The 24,103-nt window shown below is 36.3% G+C and overlaps 1 protein-coding gene across 13 annotated transcripts in view; it reads right to left on the bottom strand.

Moving 5' to 3' along the window:
- Nucleotides 1-24,103, bottom strand: part of Mia2 (MIA SH3 domain ER export factor 2) — a 117,604-nt gene that overhangs the window by 36,417 nt on the left and 57,084 nt on the right. For all 13 annotated transcript variants that reach the window (XM_087208022.1, XM_087208026.1, XM_087208023.1 and 10 more), the window contains 7 exons: nt 23,843-23,914; nt 23,217-23,321; nt 17,677-17,799; nt 15,500-15,620; nt 13,641-13,687; nt 12,520-12,610; nt 1,075-1,213 (listed from right to left, as the gene is read on the bottom strand). In XM_087208022.1, the coding sequence (XP_087064148.1) occupies nt 1,075-1,213; nt 12,520-12,610; nt 13,641-13,687; nt 15,500-15,620; nt 17,677-17,799; nt 23,217-23,321; nt 23,843-23,914 (698 nt within the window). The remainder of the gene's footprint in view (nt 1-1,074; nt 1,214-12,519; nt 12,611-13,640; nt 13,688-15,499; nt 15,621-17,676; nt 17,800-23,216; nt 23,322-23,842; nt 23,915-24,103) is intronic.

The raw sequence follows: 24,103 nt of genomic DNA, 5'->3' as shown, positions 1-24,103 counted from the left end.
AAAGGCCTGTTCTTAGGGTTACTGACTGAAACCCTGAGGCTATTCTTCAACTCTTCCATTTAGTCACATTTATTTCTCTTCCATAGCCTGAGAAGTCCAAAATGGCCCAAAGGCCCACAATGAATGGTAAGTTTTCATTTAAATTTAGTCCAAAGCACTGAGGCACAGATCTCAGCAGTGAATGAGCCTAACCAACCACCCAACACCCTCATCTCAACGGAGCATTAACATTTTCTACCAGCTTACAAGTATATACAGTAGGTTGTTATAATTTATGCTCATTACGTTCTACAGTCACCACAAGCCCTGAATTAACAAATATTGGATTATGGTTCCTAAGGGTAACATAAGATTAGGGTCCTATTAGCCTCTGGTCACAACTTTATCAACCAATCAATATACACTCTTGCTTCATGTATGCATTTATTTAAATGCACATTATGGATTTACGAACACTGACCTCACAGTCAAGAGTTCTATAACTCATGCCTAAACCAAGTTTATATGGCATGTATTTTCCCCATAAAATAACATCACAGTCTTCTTGTTCTTCAGAGTTCTGGACAGCACTTGAACATGCTTGGGGAGCATTTTAAACATTTTTTTAAAAGCATAAAAATGTAAAAGATGTGCCAATAAACACTACAAAAACAATCCCTATCTACAGATTAAAAGTTGAAGCAAGGACCGGGGTTTTAGCTCAGTGGTTCCGGTGCCTGCCTCACAAGAGCAAGGTCCCAAGTTTGATCCCCGGGACCAGAAAAAAAAAAAAAAAAGTTGAAGCAAGAAAGGCAGAGGGGTGCCTCACTCAGCCTCAGCTGGGCAATTTAAACTTTTTTAGGTCTTAACATGTCCATAAATGGCCACAAAAACTCCAAGAAATGATTTAAAGGTTATAAATAAATTTCATCAAGTAGGCAAACTTGCACATATAGAATCTATGAAGATGAGGCAGGAGGATCACTGTAAAATCAAGGCCAGCCTGGCCTACATAGCAAGTTCAAGGCCAGCCTGAACTACACAGGGAGACCCAGTCTGAAAATAATAATTATAAAACAATATAATTTTTCTTACCTGTGGAGTTTCCTCTCGTTTTCTTGATACAGTTCAGTCATTACTTCAAGTTTCTGCCGAAGCCTCTGATTTTCACTTTCAAATTGTGTATTTTCTGACTGCAATGATGCTTGTTCAGTCTGGAGATTTTTAATATGCTCTAAAGAAAAATTTTGAAAACTCAAATAAATATTCTGAGTTGTACAGTAACATTTCAGAAAGATAAAAATTACTAAAAATAATAAATTAATAATAATCTAAACCAAACACAATGGAAAATCTGTAAGGTTAAGGAGCTTTGTTCTAATTTTTTAACTAGTATATCCTTGCTATATACCAGTCATTTTTGATTTGGGAAAATGATACATGTATATAGCATTAAAAGCTTTTTCTACATCTATTGAGATGATCAAGTGATTTATTTTCCTTTATTCTACCTATGACCCAGGTGTGGTGGCCCACATCTGTATTCCCAGCACTTGGGAGGCTGAGGCAGGAGGATCCTCATGGGTTCAAGTCTAGCCAGGGCTATGTAGTAAGTTCAAGGCCACTACATAGTGAACTACATAGTGAGACTCTGTCTCAAAACAAACAAACAAACAAAAAAGCATCTATTTATGTAATGTATTACACTTACTGATTTACTTTTTTTTTTTTGGTACCGGGGATCGAACTCGGGTCCTTGTGCTTGCGCAGCAGGTGGCAAAAACACTGAGCTAAATCCCCAGCCCCTGATTTACATATGTTGAACCATCCTTGCATCCCTAGGTTAAAGTCAACTTGTATGATGTTTTTAATAATTTGTTGAATTCTGTGTGCAGGTATCTTATTGAGGATATCTGCAAGGATACTGGCTTGTAGTTTTCTTTTTTTGTTAAATCCTTATCTAGCTTTGGTATCAGGGTAATGCTGGCTTCATAGAATGAGTTTGGAACTACTCCTACCCTTTCAATTACATGGAAAAGTTTGTAGAATACTGATGTTAGTTTTTCTCTAAAGTTATGGTAAAATTCAGAAGTGAATCCACTGGGTCCTGGGCTTTTCTTAATGGGAGTTTTTATTACTGCATTTCATTGCTTGTTACTGATCTGTTCAGAGATTTTGCATCTTCTTGGTTCAATTTTGGTAAGTCATATGTGTCAAGGAATTTATCCATTTCTTCCAAATTTTCCAATATTGGAATATGTTTCAAAATAATATCTAATAGTCCTCTGGATTTCTGTGGTATTCTGTAATTTTGCCTCTTTCATTTCTAATTATATTGATGTGGGTGTTCTCTTTCTCTTAGTAAATTTGACTAAGGTTCTGCCAATCTTATTTATCCTTTCAAAGCATTCTTTGAGTTCATTACTTTTTAATCCACTGATCTTTTATACTACTTGTTCAGTCTCAATTTCATTGATTTCCACTCTGATTTTTATAATTTCTTTCCTTCTACTAGTTTGGGGTTTGGATTGTTCCTGTTTTTCTGGGCCCTTGAGATGCATCATTAGGTTATTTGGGATCATTCTGTTTTGCTAATGTGGCACTTATAGCTACAAACTTTCATCTTTGAACTTTTATCGTGTTCCACAGATTCTGATGTGTCATACTACCTTCGTCATTTGAGTCTATAAATTTTTTAATTTCTCCCTATTTCTCTTGTGACCCATTGATCTTTCAAGAGTATATTATTCAGTGTCTAATGCCAGACTGTTACAATATCAAGGACTCCTATTAGAACAGCCACACATAGTTTGCCACCACCACTGGCCTCAATCCGGCTACTCTACTCCCAGAATCTGACGAACAAATGCCCATCCATGATTGCCTCGAGACTCTTGAAAACTTGAGGGGAGGACTTCCGGACTTGACGGACCAGGTCCTCCCTGGAGCAGAGATAACGTTCTATACTGATGGGTGCAGTTTCGTTCGAGATGGTGTACGGTATGCTGGAGCGGCGGTGGTCAACCAGGACCAACAGGTGGAATGGGAGCAGGGGCTACCTCAAGGGACATCAGCACAGAGGGCTGAGCTGATTGCTTTGACCAAGGCTCTGGAATTGGGAAAAGGAAAAAGGATAAATATATTCACTGATAGCCGTTATGCTTTAGCCACCGCCCATGTACACAGGGAAATTTATCAAAATAGAGGGCTGTTGACCTCCGAAGGAAAGGAAATCAAAAATAAGACTGAGATATTGGCATTGCTACAAGCCATCTGGATGCCCCGAGAGGTTGCCATCATCCACTGCCGCGGACACCAGAAAGGGGCTTAGCCCCAAGACGATTGGTAATGATGCTGCTGACCAGACAGCAAAACAAGCCGCCCAAAAATCACTGGGGAAGCAAATGGTTCTGCTTCCCACGCCGGTACTCCCAGAAAAACCTGAATACACAGATAAAGAAGTAGCGGAAATGAACAGGAGACGCTGGACTCGAGGAAAACATGGATGGTGGGCGACTAAGGATGGAAAGGTGGTGCTCCCAGCCACTGTAGCAGACACGTTGCTGAGAGAACTACGCGAGAAAAGGATGATGGCTGCCCTGTGACCTCATTTTGTCAGCGAGGGATTAGCCCAAAAGGCCCAGGACATGGTGAGACGATGCCCCACCTGCCTCAAGGTAAATGCAAATCGGGTAACCGGGCCCCCCAGGGTCCGACACAGAGGATTAACTCCAGGAGAACATTGGGAATTGGACTTTACTGAAATGAAGCCTGGCATGTATGGGTACAAATACCTGCTAGTTTTTGTGGATACCTTTTCAGGATGGGTAGAAGCATACCCCACTAAGAGGGAGACAGCTGAATTAACAGTTAAAAAGCTCCTGACAGAAATAGTTCCCTGTTTTGGTTTGCCCTTAGCTCTGGGGTCCGACAATGGTCCAGCCTTCACGGCCAAGATATCTAAATTAATTAGTAATATCCTTGGAATAAAGTGGAATCTACACTGTGCCTATAGGCCTCAAAGTTCAGGACAGGTAGAAAGAACAAATCAAACTTTAAAGGAGATTCTGACTAAATTATGCTTGGAGACTGAACTAGGTTGTTTAGAGCTTCTCCCTTTTGGCCTCCTCCGAACGAGGTGCACTCCCAAGCCTCCCCTCAATCTGTCCCCCTTCCAGATTGTTTATGGGCGATCTCCCCCAATCATCCCATTAGTAGATGTAGAATTAAAGGAAAAGTTTTCCCACCTTCGACTGCTTAAATCCTTAAAAGCAGTTCATCAGCTTCAGTCAGAGCTACATGAGACATTACGAAAGGAAATGACTAGTCCCAATGAAAAACCTTTACAACCTTTACCCTATAAGCGGGGAGATTTGGTTTTTATTCACAGGTTTGATTCCAAGACCCTGGAACCTCATTGGAAGGAACTGGTTCCTGTTGTCCTGTCAACTCCCTTGACGGGGAAGGTGGCTGGACATTCTGCCTGGATACATCACAACCATCTGAAAGCAGGACCCCCCGCGGACGTCAAAAAGGACAAACGGAAGGTTATCAGCCAACCAGGTGACCAAAAGCTAAGATTGGAGCGGGTTGCAGATGTTTCGCCTTCATGATAATATTCTCTGGGACACTGTCAGTATTGCCCCCAAGAGGTCTAGATCACACAAAAAAATGTATGGATTCAATTGGCAAACTCGCTTAATTTGTCTGAATTCTGTCTAAATGTTGATGTAAATTTCCATCATGTATTGGGGACATGCCTCATGTCATAAACCTAAAAATGCTGTCAAATTATATACACCCAGGGTAATTATGTCAAATAATACCCAATGTGCTATGTATGAAAATTGTACAACCAAATGTCTGAGGATAAAACGGTTGGAAGGGATGCACTGCCATATAAAACAAAAAATTGTGTATAACGATTGCCATATCTCCCTGCCAATAGGATGGTTTTATACCTGTGAAGGAATAACTTTCAATTATATCCCAGCCAATTTAACCAAGACCCGTTGCTGCTTGAGTCGTCTAGCTGTGGTTCTACCAGATAGAACTGATTTGATTATGCCAAACAGAACTAAATGTTGGTCACCCTATACTGCACCAGGACGTGATGATGATGTAGGTCTGTTGACAGATGCTGAAGTAATAACTATGATAGCATCTTTGTTGCCTTGCCTTCTATAAGAGTCCATGCTGAAAAGGCAGTACGGAAATTAGCATGCAAGGTGGTCAAAGGGTTAAATGCTACCTCATCAGCCTTGGCATTAATTAACCAAGAGTTACAAGAACAGAGACAGGCAATCTTAGATAACAGGGCAACGAGAGACTATTTGTTGCTCTTCCACCACGAAGGTTGTGAGAAAATAAGAAATAAGTGTTGTTTCAATCTTACTGACAATAGTCCAAAAATCAAAGAAAAGGTAAAACAATTGGAAGACCTGGCTCAAAGGGTACATAATGAAGATGGCTGGGACTTGTTCCAATGGCTAACTAAATGGTTGCCCAACCTACAATGGTTAAAACAACTTTTTCTCATCATTATAGTTGTGTGTATATGCTTACTACTGTCATGCTGTTGTATACAATGGATGCCTACATTTATACATAAGATTACTTAAGTTGTAAACTCAGTGGGGAATGTGGGACTGCATAACTCTGTAATCATAAAACTCCCCTAGCCCCAACTGTGATTGAATGTGAGTAAATAGATAAAGATGCTTGTCAGAAAAAAAAAAAAAATATTACTCAATCTCCATGTCTGAATGGTAGAAATATGTTAATATATACTAAAATATAGCTTCCTTGAAAGTAGGGTTCATGGAATTTCCGTTTGTGACATTCCCGTGGCTTTAGTACTATATTTTATGCAATTTTTTTTAAACAAAATTAATGTTTTTTGAAGTCCAATGATAACTCAACTGACACATGTGAGAAGTGCAATCATCATCTTTTTAGTATCTCCACATGTGGTAGTTCAACCTTTAAAACTGTGTTTTACTATAAATATAGTCCACATCTTACAGAAGTGTTTGAAAGTAATGATCAGTAAAAAGAAAATAAAAATCTGCCCATAACCCCAAAGACAGTTGAATATGTCCTTCCAGTCTTTTTGGATGTAAACATATATGTAAAATATATTTCTTTTTGTACAAAATGAGATGTTATTTATACCAACTTTAAAAAAAATTGTAAGCTGGCCATAGTGGCAGGCACCTGTAATCCCAGCACACTGGGAAGCTGAGGCAAGATGATCACAAATTCAAGCCCAACTTAGCAAAACCTTGTCCCAAAACAAAAAGGGGGCAGGGGAGGTGAGCTGCTCCTAGCACCCATGAGGAGGCTTCCGGGCTGCCGTACCACCTCCCTAAAGGCAGAGGAGGTGAGCCGCTCCCAGTGCACAGGAGGAGGCTTCCAGACCGCTGTACCACCTCCTCAGCGCAGACAAGGTGAGCCGCTCCCAGCACCCAAGAGGAAGCTTCTGGGGCACCGTACCACCCCGCCAGCACAGAGGAAGTGAGCCACTCCCAGGCCCAGGAGGAAGCTTCCAGGCCACTGTACCATCCCTGCTAGCACAGAGGAGGTGAGCCGCACCAAGGTCCAGTAGGAGGCTTCCAGGACACCATACCACACCCCCTCAGCACAGAGGAGGTGAGTCACATGGACGCCAGCAATGCCTCCACCTCAAAATGAGAAGAAATGTAAACAAGTCTCAAAACCAGACTTTCAGATCACCTGCAGCAACCTCAAAGGGAAACGAGATGGAACAATCTGATACTCAACCACCTAGATTCCCTGAACTGGCAACAAAAGAGGATCTGGAAAAAATGAAATCAGAAATAATTTCTCACATAACAGCAGAGATTGTGCCCCATAGTGCAAGACATGATTAATAAATCTAGAGAGGACACAGATAAAAAAATAGAGGAACTGAGGAACATGATGGAATCCCAACATAGGAAACAAATGGAATCCATAAAACAGATACAAACAGATTTCCAGGAGATTAAAAACTCCATTGAAAGCTTACACAGCAGAATGAGCCAATGTGAGGACAGAATTTCAGATATAGAAGATAAGATTGCAATTAGTGACCAGGAAAAGAAAAACTGCTTTAAAATTGTAAGGGACCACAAGAAATCAATCCAGCAGCTGTTAGACGATGCAAAGAAGAATAACATAAGACTGATCGGAGTTAATGAAGAAAGAGGAGAGCGTGCAGACAACATAAAAAAACTGTTCACAGAAGTGATGGCAGAAAACTTCGCAAGCAGGGGAAAAGAACTTGACATACAGATAAGTGAGGCATATAGGACTCCAACTAGCCTTAATCAAAAAAAATCTACACATAGACATGTAATTGTTAAGATTCCAGAAACCCAACAGAAGAACAAAATTCTACAAGCAGTTAGAGAAAAGAAACAAATCACGTATGTAGGAAAGGCCATCAGAATCACAGGAGACTTCTCAATGCAAAGCCTCAAGGGAAGAAGAGCTTGGAGTGATGTATTTGAAACCCTAAAGGAAAACAGCCTCCAACCCAGATTGATGTACCCTACAAAATTATCTTTCAAAATTGATGGAGAAATAAGATACTATCATGACAAAGAGCACCTTAGGAACTTCGTGAATACTAAATCAGCACTCCAAAAAATTTAAGACAATATCCTAGGAAAAGACAACTAGGATCACAGCCCCAGGAAGCCCAGCAGAATGAATCCATCAGGTGAGACAAGAAAATAAACACAAAGGGGGAGAATCCAACAAAAAGAAAAAGTCATGACAATGATAAGTCAATATATATGAGTTATAACCATCAATGTTAATGGTCTCAATTCACCAATCAAAAGAAATAAACTGGCAGAATGGGTCAAGAAGCAAGATCCAACACTATGCTGCATACAACAGACACACTTAATTCAAAAAGAAACTCACAGACTGAAAGTTAAAGGGTGGAAAACAACACTCCACGTGACAAGACCCTGAAAAAAACGCAGGAGTGGCTATCCTCTTTGCAGATCAAATGAATTTCAAACCAAAATCTGAAACACTTCTGGTCCCAAGAATTTCAAATAAGGGACAGTCAACTTGTATGTACAAATCTATTGTGAACATGTGTTTTGATTCCTCTTAAGTAAAAACTTAAGAACAGAACTGTTGGTTCTTAACAGTAATACAGGAAATTTCTATATTGTTTTCCAAAATGGTTTTATCATTTTACATTCACATTAGCAGTATGAGAAAATTCTAACTGGTTCATACCTAAGCTAACATTTGTTCTTTTAAAACTTTTAACTTCATCTCCCTAATGAGTGTATAATACGATCTTGTTATGGTACTTAGTATTTTTCTGATTCTAGTGTTGCACACCTTTCCTTGTGCTATTATGGCTATTTATCATCTTTCTGTGTCTAGCTTTTAATTGGGTTGTCTGTTAATGAGCTGTAAGTATTCTTTGGATATTATGGTCATAGGTTATATGCATTATAAATATGGTCTGTTTAAGGACTTATTTTAAGGTCATTTAAAGTTCTAAATTTTGATGGAATCTCATATATCAATTTTTTTCTTTTATACATCATGTTTTTTATATCCTAGGAAATTCTTCCCTACCCTAAATTCATGAACATTTTCCCTTATAATTTCTTCTTAAAGTTTTACAGTTTTAATCTTTCATATTTAGGTTCCTAGACCCTTTCAAGTTATTTTTATGTTTGGAAATAAAGGGTTGAGGTTAATTTTTTATATAGGGATAACAGGTATTCTAGTACCATCTGCTGAAAACACTATCTTTTCCTCAGCTCTTGAGTTGAGTTTATGTTCTATAAAATGTTAATGTTAAATAACCTTTCAAAACTCACTGAACCATATATGTGTGGTTCTATTTCTAGATTCTCTATTTTATTCCAATGATCTATATGTCTTTCCTTACACCAACACTGCCTTGATTACTGTAGCTTTAGAGGAAGTCTTAAAATTAGGAAATAAATGTCTTCCAACAGTTTTTTTCTTTGTTTTTTTCGTTTTACTTTTCTAGGTCCTTTGTACTCCTACATAACTTTCAAACTTCAATATCCAATTCTTCATTTATAGCAAGTATACATAGACCTGAATTTTTGTATGTACTTTGTGTTTTCTAATCCTGCTAAATTCAGATACAAGTTCTAGGGGCTCCTAGAGATTTCTTAGTACCTTCTCTATAGATGATCATTTCATCTACATATAAAGATTTTACTTCTACCTTGCCAATCCTATGCTATTTGTTTCTTTTTATTGCCAGAATATTTTGATTTGGGCCTATGTTTCAAAGTTTAATGGACAGATGAAGAGTAGCCATATCTGCCCTTGTTCTCCACCTTAGGGAGAAAGCATTGTATCTTTTCTATTCATAAAAGGCATTCTTGCTGGAAGCATGGAGTACATGTCTTATATGTTGAGACGGTTCTGTTCTACTTGTAGTCTCTTAATAGCTTTTACCATGAACAGCTGTAGAGTTTAGTCCTAATACTTTTACTGCAACTAATGACAGGATCATATGGCTTTTTCCTTTCCTCTGTTAAAATGTTGACTTTTGGGGGTGGATCTTCCAATGCTGAATCAACACTGCCATCCCTATAATAAAACCGCTTTCTACATACTGCCAGATATGACTTCTAATAGTTTGTTTTGTTAAACAAATTTTTATCCATGTTCATACTTTTTTCTATTATCTTTATCCAGTTTTAGTATTAGCGCAATGTTGATTTCCTAAAATGAGAGAAGTGTTCCTTCTTTTTTCTGCTTTAAACATTTGATATAATTCATCAGTTAAAATGTATATGAACCTTAGATCCCTTCAAGTTATTTTCATGTATGAAAAAAAGGGTTGAGGTTAATTTTTTATATACGGATACCAGGTGTTCTAGTGCCATTTGCTGAAAACACTATCTCTTCCTCAGCTCTTGAATTGAGTTTATATTTTATAAAAAGCTAATGTTAAATAATCTTTCAAACCTCAGTGGACCATATATGTGTGGTTCTATTTCTAGATTCTCTGTTTTATTCAAATGATCTGTATGTCTTTCCTTACACCAACACTGCCTTGATTACTGTAGCTTTGGAAGAAGTCTTAAAATTAGGTACTAAATGTCTTCCAACACTGTTTCTGTTTTTGTTTTTAACTTTTCTAGGTCCTTTGTACTCCTACATAACTTTTAAATTTCAATATCCAATTCTTCATTTATAGCAAGTATACACAGACCTGAATTTTTATATATACCTTGTGTTTTCTAATCCTGCTAAAATTCAAGTACAAGTTCTAGGGGCTCCTAGAGATTTCTTAGTATTTTCTCTGTAGATGATCATTTCAGCTACATATAAAGATTTTGCTTCTGCCGTGCCGATCCTATCCTAGCTGTGTCATTTTATTGCCAGACTATTTTGGTGGGGACTAGGTTTCAAAGTTTAATGGACAGATAAAGAGTAAGCATATCTGCCCTTGTTCCCCACCTTAAGGAGAAAACATTCCATCTTCTCCATTTATATAAGGCATTCTCGCTGGAAGTATGGAGCACATGTCTTTAATCTGTTGAGAAGTTTCTGTTCTACTTCTAGTCTCCTGATAGCTTTTACCATAAACAGCTGTAGAATTTAGTCCAATACTTTTTCTCCAACTAGTGACAGGATCATATGGCTTTTTCCTTTCCTCTGTTAAAACGATGACTTTTGGGGATGGATCTTCCTTCCAATGCTGAACCAATACTGCCATCCCTATAACAAAACCACTTTCTACATCCAGCCAGATCTGACTTCCAATAGTTTGTTTGGTTAAACAAATTTCTATCTATGTTCATACTTTTTCCTTCTATTATCTTTATCCAGTTTTAGGATTAGCACAATGTTGAGTTCCTAAAATGAGGAGAGAAGTGTTCCTTCTTTGTTCTGCTTTAATTGTTTGATATAATTTATCAGTTAAAATGTTTATGAGCCTGCTGTTGTCATATAGGTAGGTTTTCAAGCTAGGAATAGACTTTGTTTAATAGGTGCTATTCAAATTTTATATTTCCTCCAGAGTTAGTTTCATTAATTTGTCTTCCAAGGTACTTCGTAGAAGTTGTCAAATTTATTTCAAAAACAGATTTTTGTAATATCCTTTCTACATCCTTTTAAATTCTGTAAAATCTGTGGTAATGTCTCCTAGATCTTAACATTGTAATTTTAAAAAATGTATAACTGATATTGTGTAACAGGAAGAAAAGGTCTAAAAGAGCAGGGGAATTGGGAGGGGTAGGGGAAGGGAAAAAAGGGAAAGGAAAAAATATGAGAAGAGGAAAAAAAAATGGAAACAAGGTCTTTGCAAATAGGGAAGGGAGGGCAATGGAAGGGAAAAAAAATAAGAACCAAGATACTCATGTAAAGGTACAAGATCCCAATGATGAATGTAACTGTATTTTATACCGAAAATGTACCAATAAACTTAATGGGAAAAGAAAAATTTTTTAAAATGTATATGAACCTGCTGTTGTCATATAGGTAGGTTTTCAAGCTAGGAATATACTTTCTTTAATAAGTGCTACTCAAATTTTATATTTCCTCCAAAGTCAGTTTCATTAATTTGTCTTCCAAGGTTCTTAGAAGTTTTCAAATTTATTTCAAAAAATTTTTGTAATATGCTTTCTATATCCTTTTAAATTCTGTAAAATCTGTGGTAATGTCCTCTAAATTTTGATATTGTAATTAAAACAATGTATAATTGATACTGTGTAATAGGAAGAAAAGGTCTAAAGGAGTAGGGGAAGTGGGAGGGGTAGGGGAAAGGAAAGAAGGGAAAAGAAAAAATATGAGAAAAGAAAAAAATGGAAACAAAGTCTTTCAAATAGGGAAGGATGGAGGGGGTGAAGGGAGGGCAAGGGAAGAGGAAAAAATAAGAACCAAGATACTCATGTAATGTTACAAGATCCCAATGTTGACTGTAACTCTATTTTATACCTAAAATGTACCAAAATAAACTTAATGGAAAAAAGGGCTGGAGATAAATCTCTGAGCTAAGGCCCTGCATTCGATCCAAAAAAACACATACAAACACACAAGAACTTATTTATCTTTTTAAAAAAAATAAACACTTATTAGCAAACAAATGTTTCCAATGAAAAGTAAAATGTACTTCTACAGATCTAACATCCCTCCTCTATGTGCTAATAAACGATGTATTTATATTAAAGAAGGAAGCCATATATAGCAATTAGTACTACTACTGAAGATTGGTTTTGTAACAACAAAAATTTTAAAGTTTCAATTTGCTATTTCTTAACATCTAAAACTATACCAAGTATAACACTGTAATCAATGGTTTTACATTTAATGGTATTTAATGGTATTCCACTAATTTCTCATAAATACGAAAGAAACTGTGAAAGTTTTGCCAACAACAAAACTCAGGACTAATTCTCCACAAATACTCACCAATGAAACTGGATCTTCTGAAAATTGATTCAATAAATTCATTCTCTATAAGGAGATGTATTTATTTAGAAATATCTTAAAACTATGTAGATTACTTACCTGTAAGGTCTTCCTTTGTTTTATCTACTTCAGATAACTGAGAATAAATTTGGTTTCTTTCTCCTTCTAAGGATTTTAAAGAAGCATTTAACTTTAAAGAACAAAGTAAGAAAAAAAGCAACATTAATCAGTTAAACAAATAACAACAAAAAATCTTAATATGCCACCCCAACCCTTTAGAAGCTATTTTATCACTAATGAAATTATCACCTAGAAACCAACAGTGCTGCCTCCATCTTAGAAAGCTAGTAAAGTCACCAATAATTAATTCTGAGACCAGGAATAGAGAACATCAGTGAATGTTTTTTACTAGGTACTTAAAAAGTTACTATTTTCATTCTATTTATTTCAACACAAGTTTTGACAGTCTGCACACAACATTACCAAGACTTCCCATAAATCAACAAAGATCAGGACAGAAGAAAGAAGGAATAAGCCAGAAGAAAATAAACCCAGTATTTACTTCTCAAAATAGGATATAGTGCAATGGGGATAAGAAAATACTAAGGTCAGAAGAAAAAGAATGTACTAAGGAAAGTATGACATAAAATACAGTGTAGTAAACATTTTAAAAACATTCATTATCTGAAGAAATGAGTAAACTTGGAAGGTTTTAATTGATTCTAAAAATTATGAGTTTCTAAAGTTAATATAGAAAAGTAAAAAGTAATTGAAGAAATATCTGATCATTTCTTAAATATACTTACATGAGGACATTAAAACGAACTTTTAAAATAGTTATTAGATAAGTATCATGGTGCACACCTACAATCCCAGCACTTGGGAGGCTGACGCAGAAAGACTGCCACAAGTTAAGGCCAACCTGAGCTACATAGTGAATTCAAGGTCAGCCTGAACTACGTGGAAAGACCCTGTCTCAAAAAAACCAAAAAGTAAAATAAAATGAAATAATTAGCTATCAACGATATATAGGTTTTTTTTGTTTTTGGTGGTTTTTTTGGTACTTTTTTTTTTTTTTGGTACTGGGGATCAAACTCAGGTCCTTGTGCTTGTGCAGCAGGCAGCGAAACCACTGAGCTAAATCCCCGGCCTGATATATAGGTTTAATGCATGTGCTATTTCTTCATCCATATTTTTTACATTTATATAATAATACAAACCTTAGCAGCATAAATCAGTTTCTTCAAAGCTCCTTTTGGCTCGTTATCTATGGTGAACAATAAAAATTAAATTAGTTGGAAAAGCAGCACAATACTATAACAGACATCCAAATAATTGTATTAGTTCACTCAACTAGAGCCCTACAATTCCAGAATTAGCTATAAGGTGGAATGTTCTTTGTTCCCAGGAAGCTAAACAATAAAAGCACCAGAAGTATCACATCATTTAAAAAGGTTCTTCTACATTAAGTCTAAGAATAGGGTTATAATACGGATTGAGCATTCATCTAAATATAGAACACCATCTCAACTATTCTTGGATTTTTACAGCATCCAAATTCAGTTGAATTATAACTCAAATAAAATAACATTAACAAGACTAAGTTCTCTTAGAACAAGAATTTCCTTTTGATATAAGTTTAAAAAGTACACACAGAACTTTATAATAATCCTCCTATATTTGCAGTTGCACTTTCTGTGATTTCCATAGTTATATAAATGGAAACTTCTATAAACAATTTTAAATTATGCACTATTCCAAGCTGACCCATCATTCCCTTCCGCCTAAGACGTAAATCACCCATCTGTGCATCATATCCATGCAGTATACGCTGTCTGCCCATCAGTCACTCAACAGCCATCTCAGTTATCAGATGACCTGATGTAGCATTATGAGCAAGGGAAATGGCATTTACAAAATTTTCCTTACAGTGTATTGTTATAATTAATCATTGTTGTAACTCTCTTACTATAATTTATACATTAAATATTATCATTTAAGTGTGTAGGTATGGAAAAAGACAATATATACAGGGATCAGTACCAAATGTTGTTGCACACATCTACTAGACAGCTTGATAGTATCTCCTGAAGACTACTATATATATTTACTTCAGGATTATAACTTTCTTCCAATATATGAATACTACCATGAAAGAAAAATTTTTTTTTTGGTACCGGAGATTGAACTCAGGACCTTGTGCTTGTGAGACAGGTGCAGTGCCACCAAGCTAAACCCCTGGCCCATGAAAGAATTTTTAAATCACACCTGTTCCTCCTTAATAACAATGTTGATTAAGGGGCAACCTGGGAGAAGGACATAAGATATCTGATATTTTTTCAACTTCTTAGGAGTCCAAAATTATTTCAAAGATGGAAGGAAGAAAGGAGAAGAGTACATAAAACAAATTAAGAGGTGTTATGTACATGTACCAACTCCCCATGATGAATGTAATCATTATGTACTACAAATATGTACTAACAGTAATTTTAAAAATCATAAAATTATATCAAAATAAAAAATTTTTTGACAAGTCAAAGGAATAGGTTTGAGTATCCAGTGAGTGGCTATAGTGGACTTAACTTCTCCCAATTTCAAAATGCAACCAACAATGGCAATGACAATTTGAGACAGCTATGATTAAAGTACTACGATTATTTCACTAAAGCAAAAAAAAGTATCATGAATTACTGATCTATATAACATTCATGTTTTAAAGTAGTCACCCATCCATATGATTAACTTGAAGTACAAGAAAAAACAAGCTTTGAAACAATCATGATGCAATTTTGGAAACTGTTGCAATGGAGACACATGTAATTCTGGAAGAGAACAGAGAGGAAGGAGGCTGTGAGTCTAAGGAGCTGAAGAAAGATTTCCTGAAAGGGCAATGCTCCAGCTAAAAGTGAACTGTATGGGATGGACAGAGAGCGAGACAGATGGCGTTTCAGACAGAGACAGGCAGAAAGAATATGCCAGAGTACAAGCAGATAAAGAACATGGTGCACAGGGGGAACAAAAAGGAAATAGAAGAGCTAGTCACCATTTTAGGAAAAGAGGGTGAGTCATGACTTAATACCTAATTGAGCACCACTCGACGATTCGCTCTTCACTTCCAATTCCAAGTTACCATCATCAGTTAGGTCTTCTCCAAGCACAGCAGCCCAATCTTTCATCTTTACCAAGTGTTCAGTCAGAGACTTGACATTCAGCAGAAGGAAAAATTAAGAGAGAAGGGAATGCTGTAAGCTAATGGCTTTATAACTTATGAATGTGCAATAGTAGTTAAAAGTTAACCCATGTAAACAACAGCACAGAAGTACTTATTTTCTATCTGTTACTAAGACAAGCAGTCCTAACTGTAAAATGTGTTGACTATTAAATTCTGCGAGCTAAAAACCAAAATTATCTCTAAACCAAATACAATAATGGCCCATTCCTGCTAGATACGCTAAATGACTACAAAGTGGTAAACTACTGTCTTATATGGCATTTATCACTGCCACGAATAAAACAGACATTAACATGGGTGTGAATTTTATGTGATGTAAAATCTGCAAGCGAGACAATATGATCACAGATTTTTACTTGATTCATTCAAGTAAACAACTAGCTAAGGAATCAGCTGATAAAGAAAGACATTATGAAAGAGAATTTAAAAAGAGAGTATTAAAGTTCTACAACAGTGTTTTAAATCTTCTTGAATAAAGGACAATTTTCTAACATTATAGATAATCAAATGACTACCCTGTTCTAAAATTTTCAACTTTCAACTTCTTCCCTCTCTTCAGGGTTTCTGGCACAAATAACATAGACTACAACTTTGAGCAGTTCTTGGGGATCACATCTCATTCTTCTGTTTAGGAAGAATCCCAAACCTTTAAGTAGAATAAGTTTAGAGGAAAGAAACAGTACACTCATCCCTCAGTATCCATACAGAATTGGTTCCAGGCTACACCCTCTCCCACCATGGATACCAAGACCCATGGACACTCAAGTCCTTCATATGAAATGGCATTGTATTTGCATATAACATGCATATTGTCCTGTATACTTCAAATCATCTCTGGATGACTTATAATACCTAATACGATGTCAACTCTAGTAAACAGTTGTTATACTCTATTGTTCAGGGAATAATGACAAGGAAAAACTCTGTACGTGTTCAATACAGATGCAATTTGGAGGTGAGTACTTTGATCTATGGTTGATTGAAGTCACAATTTTGGGAGCTGTGGATATAGAGGACCAACTTCATACCAAATTATGAATAAAATGCCTAAAACTGGTATCTTGACAACATTTTCATAGCAACAAAACTAGCATAAATGCATAGTAACACCCATTTTTCTGTATAGATTACTGAAGGTTTTTCATCTTGTTATCGATACTCAAACTTGAGTAACTGTACTGTGAAAGTTTAACATTTAAAAGAAATGGGGTAGGGCCAGAGACATAGCTCAGTGGCACTGCACCTGCCTGGCAAACAAAAAGTCCTGAATTCAATTCTTGGTACTGGAAAAAAAATCTAAACAATAAAAGAAATGGTATAGTAACTCACACCTGTAATCCCAGCACTCCGGGAGGCAAAGGAATTGCAAGTCTGAGCTCAGCTTGGGCAACTTAGCAAGACCCTGTCTCAAGATAAGAAAACAGAAAGTTCTGGGGATATAGCTCAGAGTGAAGGCTGTGTTTAATACTATCCCCCAATATGGGGCAGACAGGTTGTGGGGGTTCTGGGGGCAGTGATATGCAGGAAAAAGGGACTGGGATAGGGAGGACAGGAGGGAGGAAAAAGGCAAACAAACCCTGAGAGTAATATCAATTATTTTATTCCTATGATTCGAGTTAAGTTCCATTTAAATTTATTTTTAAAAGGTCTCCATCTCTATAAAAGTATAGAATTCCAGCTAATTTAGGTATTATATTCAGTTAATAAATATGACTTTAACTATCTGTCCAATTTCTCAAACTCTTTCCAACATTTTCCCAGCAGAAAGATGGCAGCCTAAAGAGGAAAAGGTAAAAATCATTATTCTTTTCCCATAAGTACCTAAAATAAGGTACTAAAGAGATAAAATGGATATATAAAATATACAATGCTAATATATATGCAATAAATCTATAAATCTTCAAGAAGCATTTGAAAGTCTAGCCAAATGCTTAATGAAAATAAAAGGTGACAAAAACAAGTTTTCAAATTTCAGAGTTAGCATTTTAGCCAAGTCAGTCATGAAAACTAGTACAGCTACTAACCTTGATGTGATTTTCTTTTTCATTCAGAACTTGTTCTGCACATACTTTGGAGTCTTCAAATGTTACTTTTTGCTTATTAAGTTCACTCACTTGTTCTTTCCACACTTCAACTTCTTGTAAAAGCTGAAATTGAAACAGTAACCATGAAATGCAACTCCTCTTATCATACTTACATATAGAAGCACTTATTTATGTATTTGGGTACACTGCTAATATATTAACCACTTAGCAGTTTACCCAGAGTGACACCAGGACAACATGTTTGTTTACATACTGTCTGGTGCATAACTTGGGCAGGTGTCATTTCAACCAGTTGATTCTTGTACTGAATAAATTTGATAAAGTTGTCCTTTTTGTATTTTCCATTACATTATCTTATAAAAATTAATGAAAAAACTTTTGGTTATCCTGTATTTAAATAATTGGACTGGTAAGTGGTTAAGAAGCACTCCTGCTATTTGGAAAGAAAAATCTGGCTACTGTGTTCAAAGAACTTTCAAAATAAAAGTAGTGTAAGGGGCTGGGGATTTAGCTCAGTGGTTCCACCGCCTGCCTGGCAAGCGGAAAGACCAGAGTTCGATCCCCAGTACCAAATATAAAAAAAAAAAAACACCCCAGAATAAAAGTAGTGTAAAAGAACAGGCATTTAAACATTCTTCAACTGATTTACAAAATATATCACAACACACATATGAATCTGTTACATTTGGATGGTCCCTCCCTCTCCCTCTCTCTCTCGCGCACACGCTCTCTCTCTCTCTCTCTCTCTCTCTCCCTCTCGTGTGTGTGTGTGTGTGTGTGTGTGTGTGTGTGTGTGTGTATCGGCACTGGGACTGAGCCCAGGGTTTCATCCAGGCTAGGCAATTGTGCTACCACTGACCTGCTTAATTTCATTTTGACTCTCACTAAATTGTTGAGGCTGACCCCAAACTTGCAATCCTGCTGCTTCAGCCTCCTGGGTAGGTGGGATTACAGGCGTGTGCCACCACAGCTAGTAATTTGATTTTTCTTACCATTCCTTACATCCCATAAAGCACACCATATCTGACTTGCATTAAGTTTTTTTACATCACTGTACTGTTTTACACTGAAGATAACTAGCCCTTAGGAATATCATTAATCTAGAACAGGTTGGATTCTGCATAAATAATATTCCATTGTATAAAATTTTACTCAAAAAAAGACTTTCTGAACATGACACAGAAACATCATTACAAGAGGTAGATGATTATATAAAACTTCAAAACAATTCAAATACAAATAAAACAAAAAAATTAAAGAAACATAATTTTAAAAAATTCTTATATGCTGCAAATGGTTAATAACCTTAGCATGCAAAGGGTTCTCAGAAGTCACCAAGAGAGCCAGGGATGGTGTACACACCTGTAAATCCAGCACTCAGGAGGCTGAGGCAAGAAAGTCACCCTGAGTCTGATGCCAGGTTGGGCTACATAGTGAGTTCAAGGTTAGCCTGAACTACATAGTGAGACCCTGCTGAATAACCAAAATATGCTAAAATAACCAAAAATGCTAAAAGAAGTTGGTAAGAAAAATAGGCCTCAAAAAGCCTAAACAGACAAGTCCCAAAAGAAATGGAACATAAATATGAAAGAGCAGTCCAAATTTATTTTAATGTATTCTACCAAATAGTAACTACTGGATTTCTCTGCAAAACTGTAGCTTTATTAGCATATTTTATACCACACCAAAAAACATCTAATTCTTTTCTATACAGATATAACAGAAACAGATGATACTAACATACAGATAAATGAGGACTGAAGATAAAACTCAGATTTGGTGATTAGGTGGTCTCTAATGAGGCATTAAAGAGACTGAGGACAAAGCATATAGTGTTCAAAGATTACAGAAGGAGTGAATGAGAACAGAGAATCTGTGAATTCAGAAGTTTTCAGAACTCTGTGATTAAAAAGGAATTGGATGAAAGCAACTGTAGCCAGGCATGATGGTGCACACCAATAATCCCAGCACTCAGGAGGCTGAGGCAGGGGGATGGTCACAAGTTCAAGGCCAGCCTGGGCTAAATAATGAACTCAAGGCCAGCTTGAACTACAAAGTGAAACCCTGCCTCAAAAAAAAAAAAAAAAAAAGAAAACAGCTGTAAAGAGTCAAGGCAACCTAGGTGAAATTTTTTTCAAACTAGAAAAAAGGCAAATCAAAAGTTTCGATTATAGCATGGGGAATTTAACCCAGGTTTCACCACCACTCTCTTCTATAATCTAGTAAGGTGACAGAAAAGAGACTAAAAAGACACAGACTCCACAAGGAATAGGGATAGGAGATAAGGCAAAAGATAAGTATGTAAGTAGAAAGTGGAAAGAGACAGATGACACAACCTAGAAAGTCTCATGATTTAAAGGTACAAGTACTAGGGGAAGAGCAAAAATGAAAAAAAGGGTCACTGGCCAAAAAGTGTAAAAAGCAGTTAAGGAGCTGGGGATTTAGCTCAGTGGTGGTGCGCCTGCCTTGCAAGTGCAAGGTCCTGAATTCAATCCCCAATACCAAAAAATAAGTAAATAATAAATAATAAATAAAAAGCAGTTAAAAAGCTTATGTTCTTTCAGCACATACATATAAACACATTCTTATTATTTCTCATTCTCTCTTTCACACAAACATACTTACACATACTGTCAAAAACATAGCTAGTAGGCTGGGGATTTACCTCAGTGGTTCCACTGCCTGCCTCACAAGCACAAGGACCCGAGTTTGATCCCCAGTAACAACAACAACAAAAAAAGCTACTCTTTAAAAACATGGAACCTGAGACTCTCGAACATCTGCAGGAAAATATAAAGGTATTAAGTAAGAGCTGACTTACTGAATAGTAATACCAGCACTTCTTACCTCACTGAGCTACAAGAAATTGTTCCATCTCCCTAATGGGAACTGAGGAAAATTCATCTCAGTAAAAATGGTCTTCAGACACCAACAACTAGTGATCCTCTTATTAGAAACACCCCAGTGAGATTACCCTACAGAAAAGCTCATAAATGACACACATGAGTAGCCAACTAGATTTGGAAAACTTTAGGATTAAATAAGCATAAGCCATGAACCAAGTACCTGAAAAGAAAACCTTTTAGATAAGACATACCCCAAGGGAATGGGGGGACTGAAATGTGTTATGTACATGTACCAATTCCCTACAGTGAATGTAATCATTATGTACTACAAACATAAGAATAAACATTAAAAAAAAGTGTAGGAGGGACCCACCATCTTGGGAGGCAGTGGGGTACGGGGATGGAGAGGAGGGATGCTGGAAAAGAAGTGGCTGGATTTACATCCCAGGTCTACTGCTTACCAACTGGGGGTCACTAGGCTGTTTATAAAATCTTTCTGTGCTTTACTCACCTAATGTGTAAAATATAAATGAGAATATTATCAAACTGCCTGCTGTCAAAATTAATGTATTAAAGAACTTAGGATATTACATGTAACATCGTAAGTGTTTAATAAATGTTGTTGTTTAACAAAGACATAGGCCAAAACAGAAAGTAAAGGAACTCAAAGGAAACAAGTTAACTCAGGAACTAAAAAAAAATTTTTTAAAAAAACACTTCAAAAACACCCTAAATATCTTCACCAAGATAAGACAATGCATCCATGAAACAAAAAATAAATCAATAAGGCATAATCAAAGCAAAAAATTCTTATAAACGAAAACTATCAAAGAAAAAAATGAAAAGTTCCAAAGAGATTAAAAATGACATTTTCAAGCAATTATGTAAACTATCTCCCCCAAAGTATGGAATCAGTCAAGTTCATTTCCCAGAGCCAAGTCAAGAGGACTTTCCAGACTGAAAGTGCCCAACCCAATGTATAAAAAAGACACACTCCAAGGCACATCGTTGTGTAATTTCAAGGAAATGGAAAGAATGAAAAGATACTAAAAGATTCAAGGGAAGAAAAGAATAACAAAAAAGTTCTATAATGTCCAAAGCATTTGTCTTCTCAAAAGTAATAATGAAAAGTGAAGACAGTAATGTCAAAATGTGTGGGGAAAAAAATTCCAACCTGATAGTATCTGACCCAGCTGATATCCAAACAAAATATCAGTAAGTATGAGAGAAAAACAAGATATTTTCAAGCATGTAAGTTCTAAAAAGAATTACCTCTTATATCTCTTCATAAAGCTAACCAAAGGAACCAAAAAAGAGAAAATCTTAAATACAAGAAATAAAAGCTCCAGCCCAAGAGAAAGACAATGAAATCCTCAGGATGGGAGTGAAGTAAAAATCTCAGGACAAGAGAGGCCTAACCTACAGAGCAAATTCTTATTGGACCAAGAGGATGGATAGCCCCAAGAAGAACTGCTTTAAACAAAAACAATGATTTAACAGATTAATCACAGCATCTGAATGCATGAATACAACATTTATATCTCTAAAAGAGAATGCACAGATGAATTACCTCTACATATTACAGGTAATAATTACTAACTAAAGAAAAGATAAAATGTTGGCTAAAAGATGTAATTAGAGGAAATCACATGGCTCAGACTGAGTACTACCAAGAGAATCATAATATAATCAAGGCACAACTTTTCCACCGAAAAATTGTGATTTTATTGGGAAAACAGAAGGGAAGAAATGCATGTAGATGAAAGGGAGTGTCTACATATGCCAGGGAGGAAGAGAATAAAAGCTAAATCTTCATCTGACCTGCCAACAGAATTTCTTCTGCCTTTAGGCTCCAGATTGGTAACTTCAATAACCCTCATTTGTATTCTCTGTACTTCCTTCAGTTTGGTTGGCAAGCTGGTGCTAAATACTACTTGCTGTGATCACCAAAATGCTAAATGCCCTGGGTTACTTACATTCCTAGAGGAAGAAGGTATCAGAGGTATACACATTTATATCCTATACAAATAGAAATCAAAGTATGCCAGGGGAATTGTCCTGCTAATGTGCTCTCAATGAAAACCCTACTCACTTGAGGGAAGGGGGAGGGAAGGAAAAGGAAGGGGATGAAAAAAAAATTAAGATATGTTATGCACATGGACCACCTCCCCACTAGCAATGTAATCATTATGTACTGCAAACATGCAGTAATAAAAAACTAAAACTGAAGAAAAAAAGAAAAGAAAATCTGTTTTCAACTGTAACCTAATCTTTGAATAGGATGTAGCAGGGTGAGGTTTTAAATTGCTAGTCTGCTTTTTGCTACAGGGAGGCAAAAAAAAAAAAAAAAAAGGCTGTATATTCTAAAAGGGGTAGCTAACTTCTATAACACTGCACTGGTCCTTAAGGACTACAGTAGTTTTCTTGAATGGGCTAGTTACTGTGATGAGAACTGATGTGAGATTTTATTGGCTTGAAACAATACATTTAAGAACTTCCTGACTCTTCGTAGTCTAACTCCTAACCCTGATTTGTTAAACCACTAATAAACATCCTCCATATGCTGTTAAAAAAAAAGCTTACTCTTGTTCCTAGCAGAGATCAGTCATGAGTGTGACCGGAATACCTGTAATTATACATTCACAACCTGAAGAGTCTCTACAGGGTACAAACCTGTTTTTGACTTTCCTGAAGTTGGAAATTTTCATTCAAAGCATCTTTTTTTGCTCCTTTAAGTCTTTCTTCATTGATTTGAAATATTTTGAAAGTTGTTTTGGCCTAAGTAAAAAAAAAAATAGCTACAGTTTATAACAATTAATCTAACAAATGCTCATCTTAACATTCACCCTAGAACATGGAATTTAAACAAAGGCAAATATTTGCCAATACTGACAGCAAAGGCAGCATGTTATAAAAGAAAAAGGCTGACCTACTCCTTACTCTGTCACCAATGTGCCAAGTGGTCTTGGACAAATGATTTAACCTCTTATAACCTTCTACCATGCAACACATTTTGTTAACTATTTACTTTCTGTCTCTGTGATTAAAAGTTAAAACTCCAAGGGGTTTGTCTATTGATGGTAAGTGGCACACACCTCTAATATTGCTCAGTATTAACAATAACAATAAATATTTATCCAGTGAAAAATAAACTTTCCTGAAGTACTTCACGTAAAAAAAAATAAATATCTAAGATCTATGTCTCAAATCCTAATATAGTATCTTATTTTGTAATAATAAAAATAATAAAATTAAATGATTTTCAAAAGCAACAGACCCATTCGACTAATTCAACTTACTTCAGCTACTTGGGATTTGAGGGATTTTGACTCATCTTCTAGGGCCTGTATCTTTTCTGAAACATCGGCCATCTGGAAAGACAGTATCAATCAATAAATAAGAATTCACTAAACCATTATATAAATAAATATAGTATACTGCTCAGCTAACACTCTTTTTTTTTTTTTTGGTACCAGGGATCGAACTCAGGTCTTTGTGCTTGCGCAGCAGGCAGCAAAACCACTGAGGTAAATCCCCGGCCCTAACACTCTCGTTTCATA

Source organism: Heterocephalus glaber, unplaced genomic scaffold, assembly GCF_053883595.1.
Source record: "Heterocephalus glaber isolate CG9 unplaced genomic scaffold, H.glaber_assembly_v1.0 deba00000901, whole genome shotgun sequence".
Taxonomy (NCBI): domain Eukaryota; kingdom Metazoa; phylum Chordata; class Mammalia; order Rodentia; family Bathyergidae; genus Heterocephalus; species Heterocephalus glaber.
The sequence above is the reverse complement of the archived record's forward strand: the minus strand, read 5'-3'. Positions and strand labels throughout refer to the sequence as shown.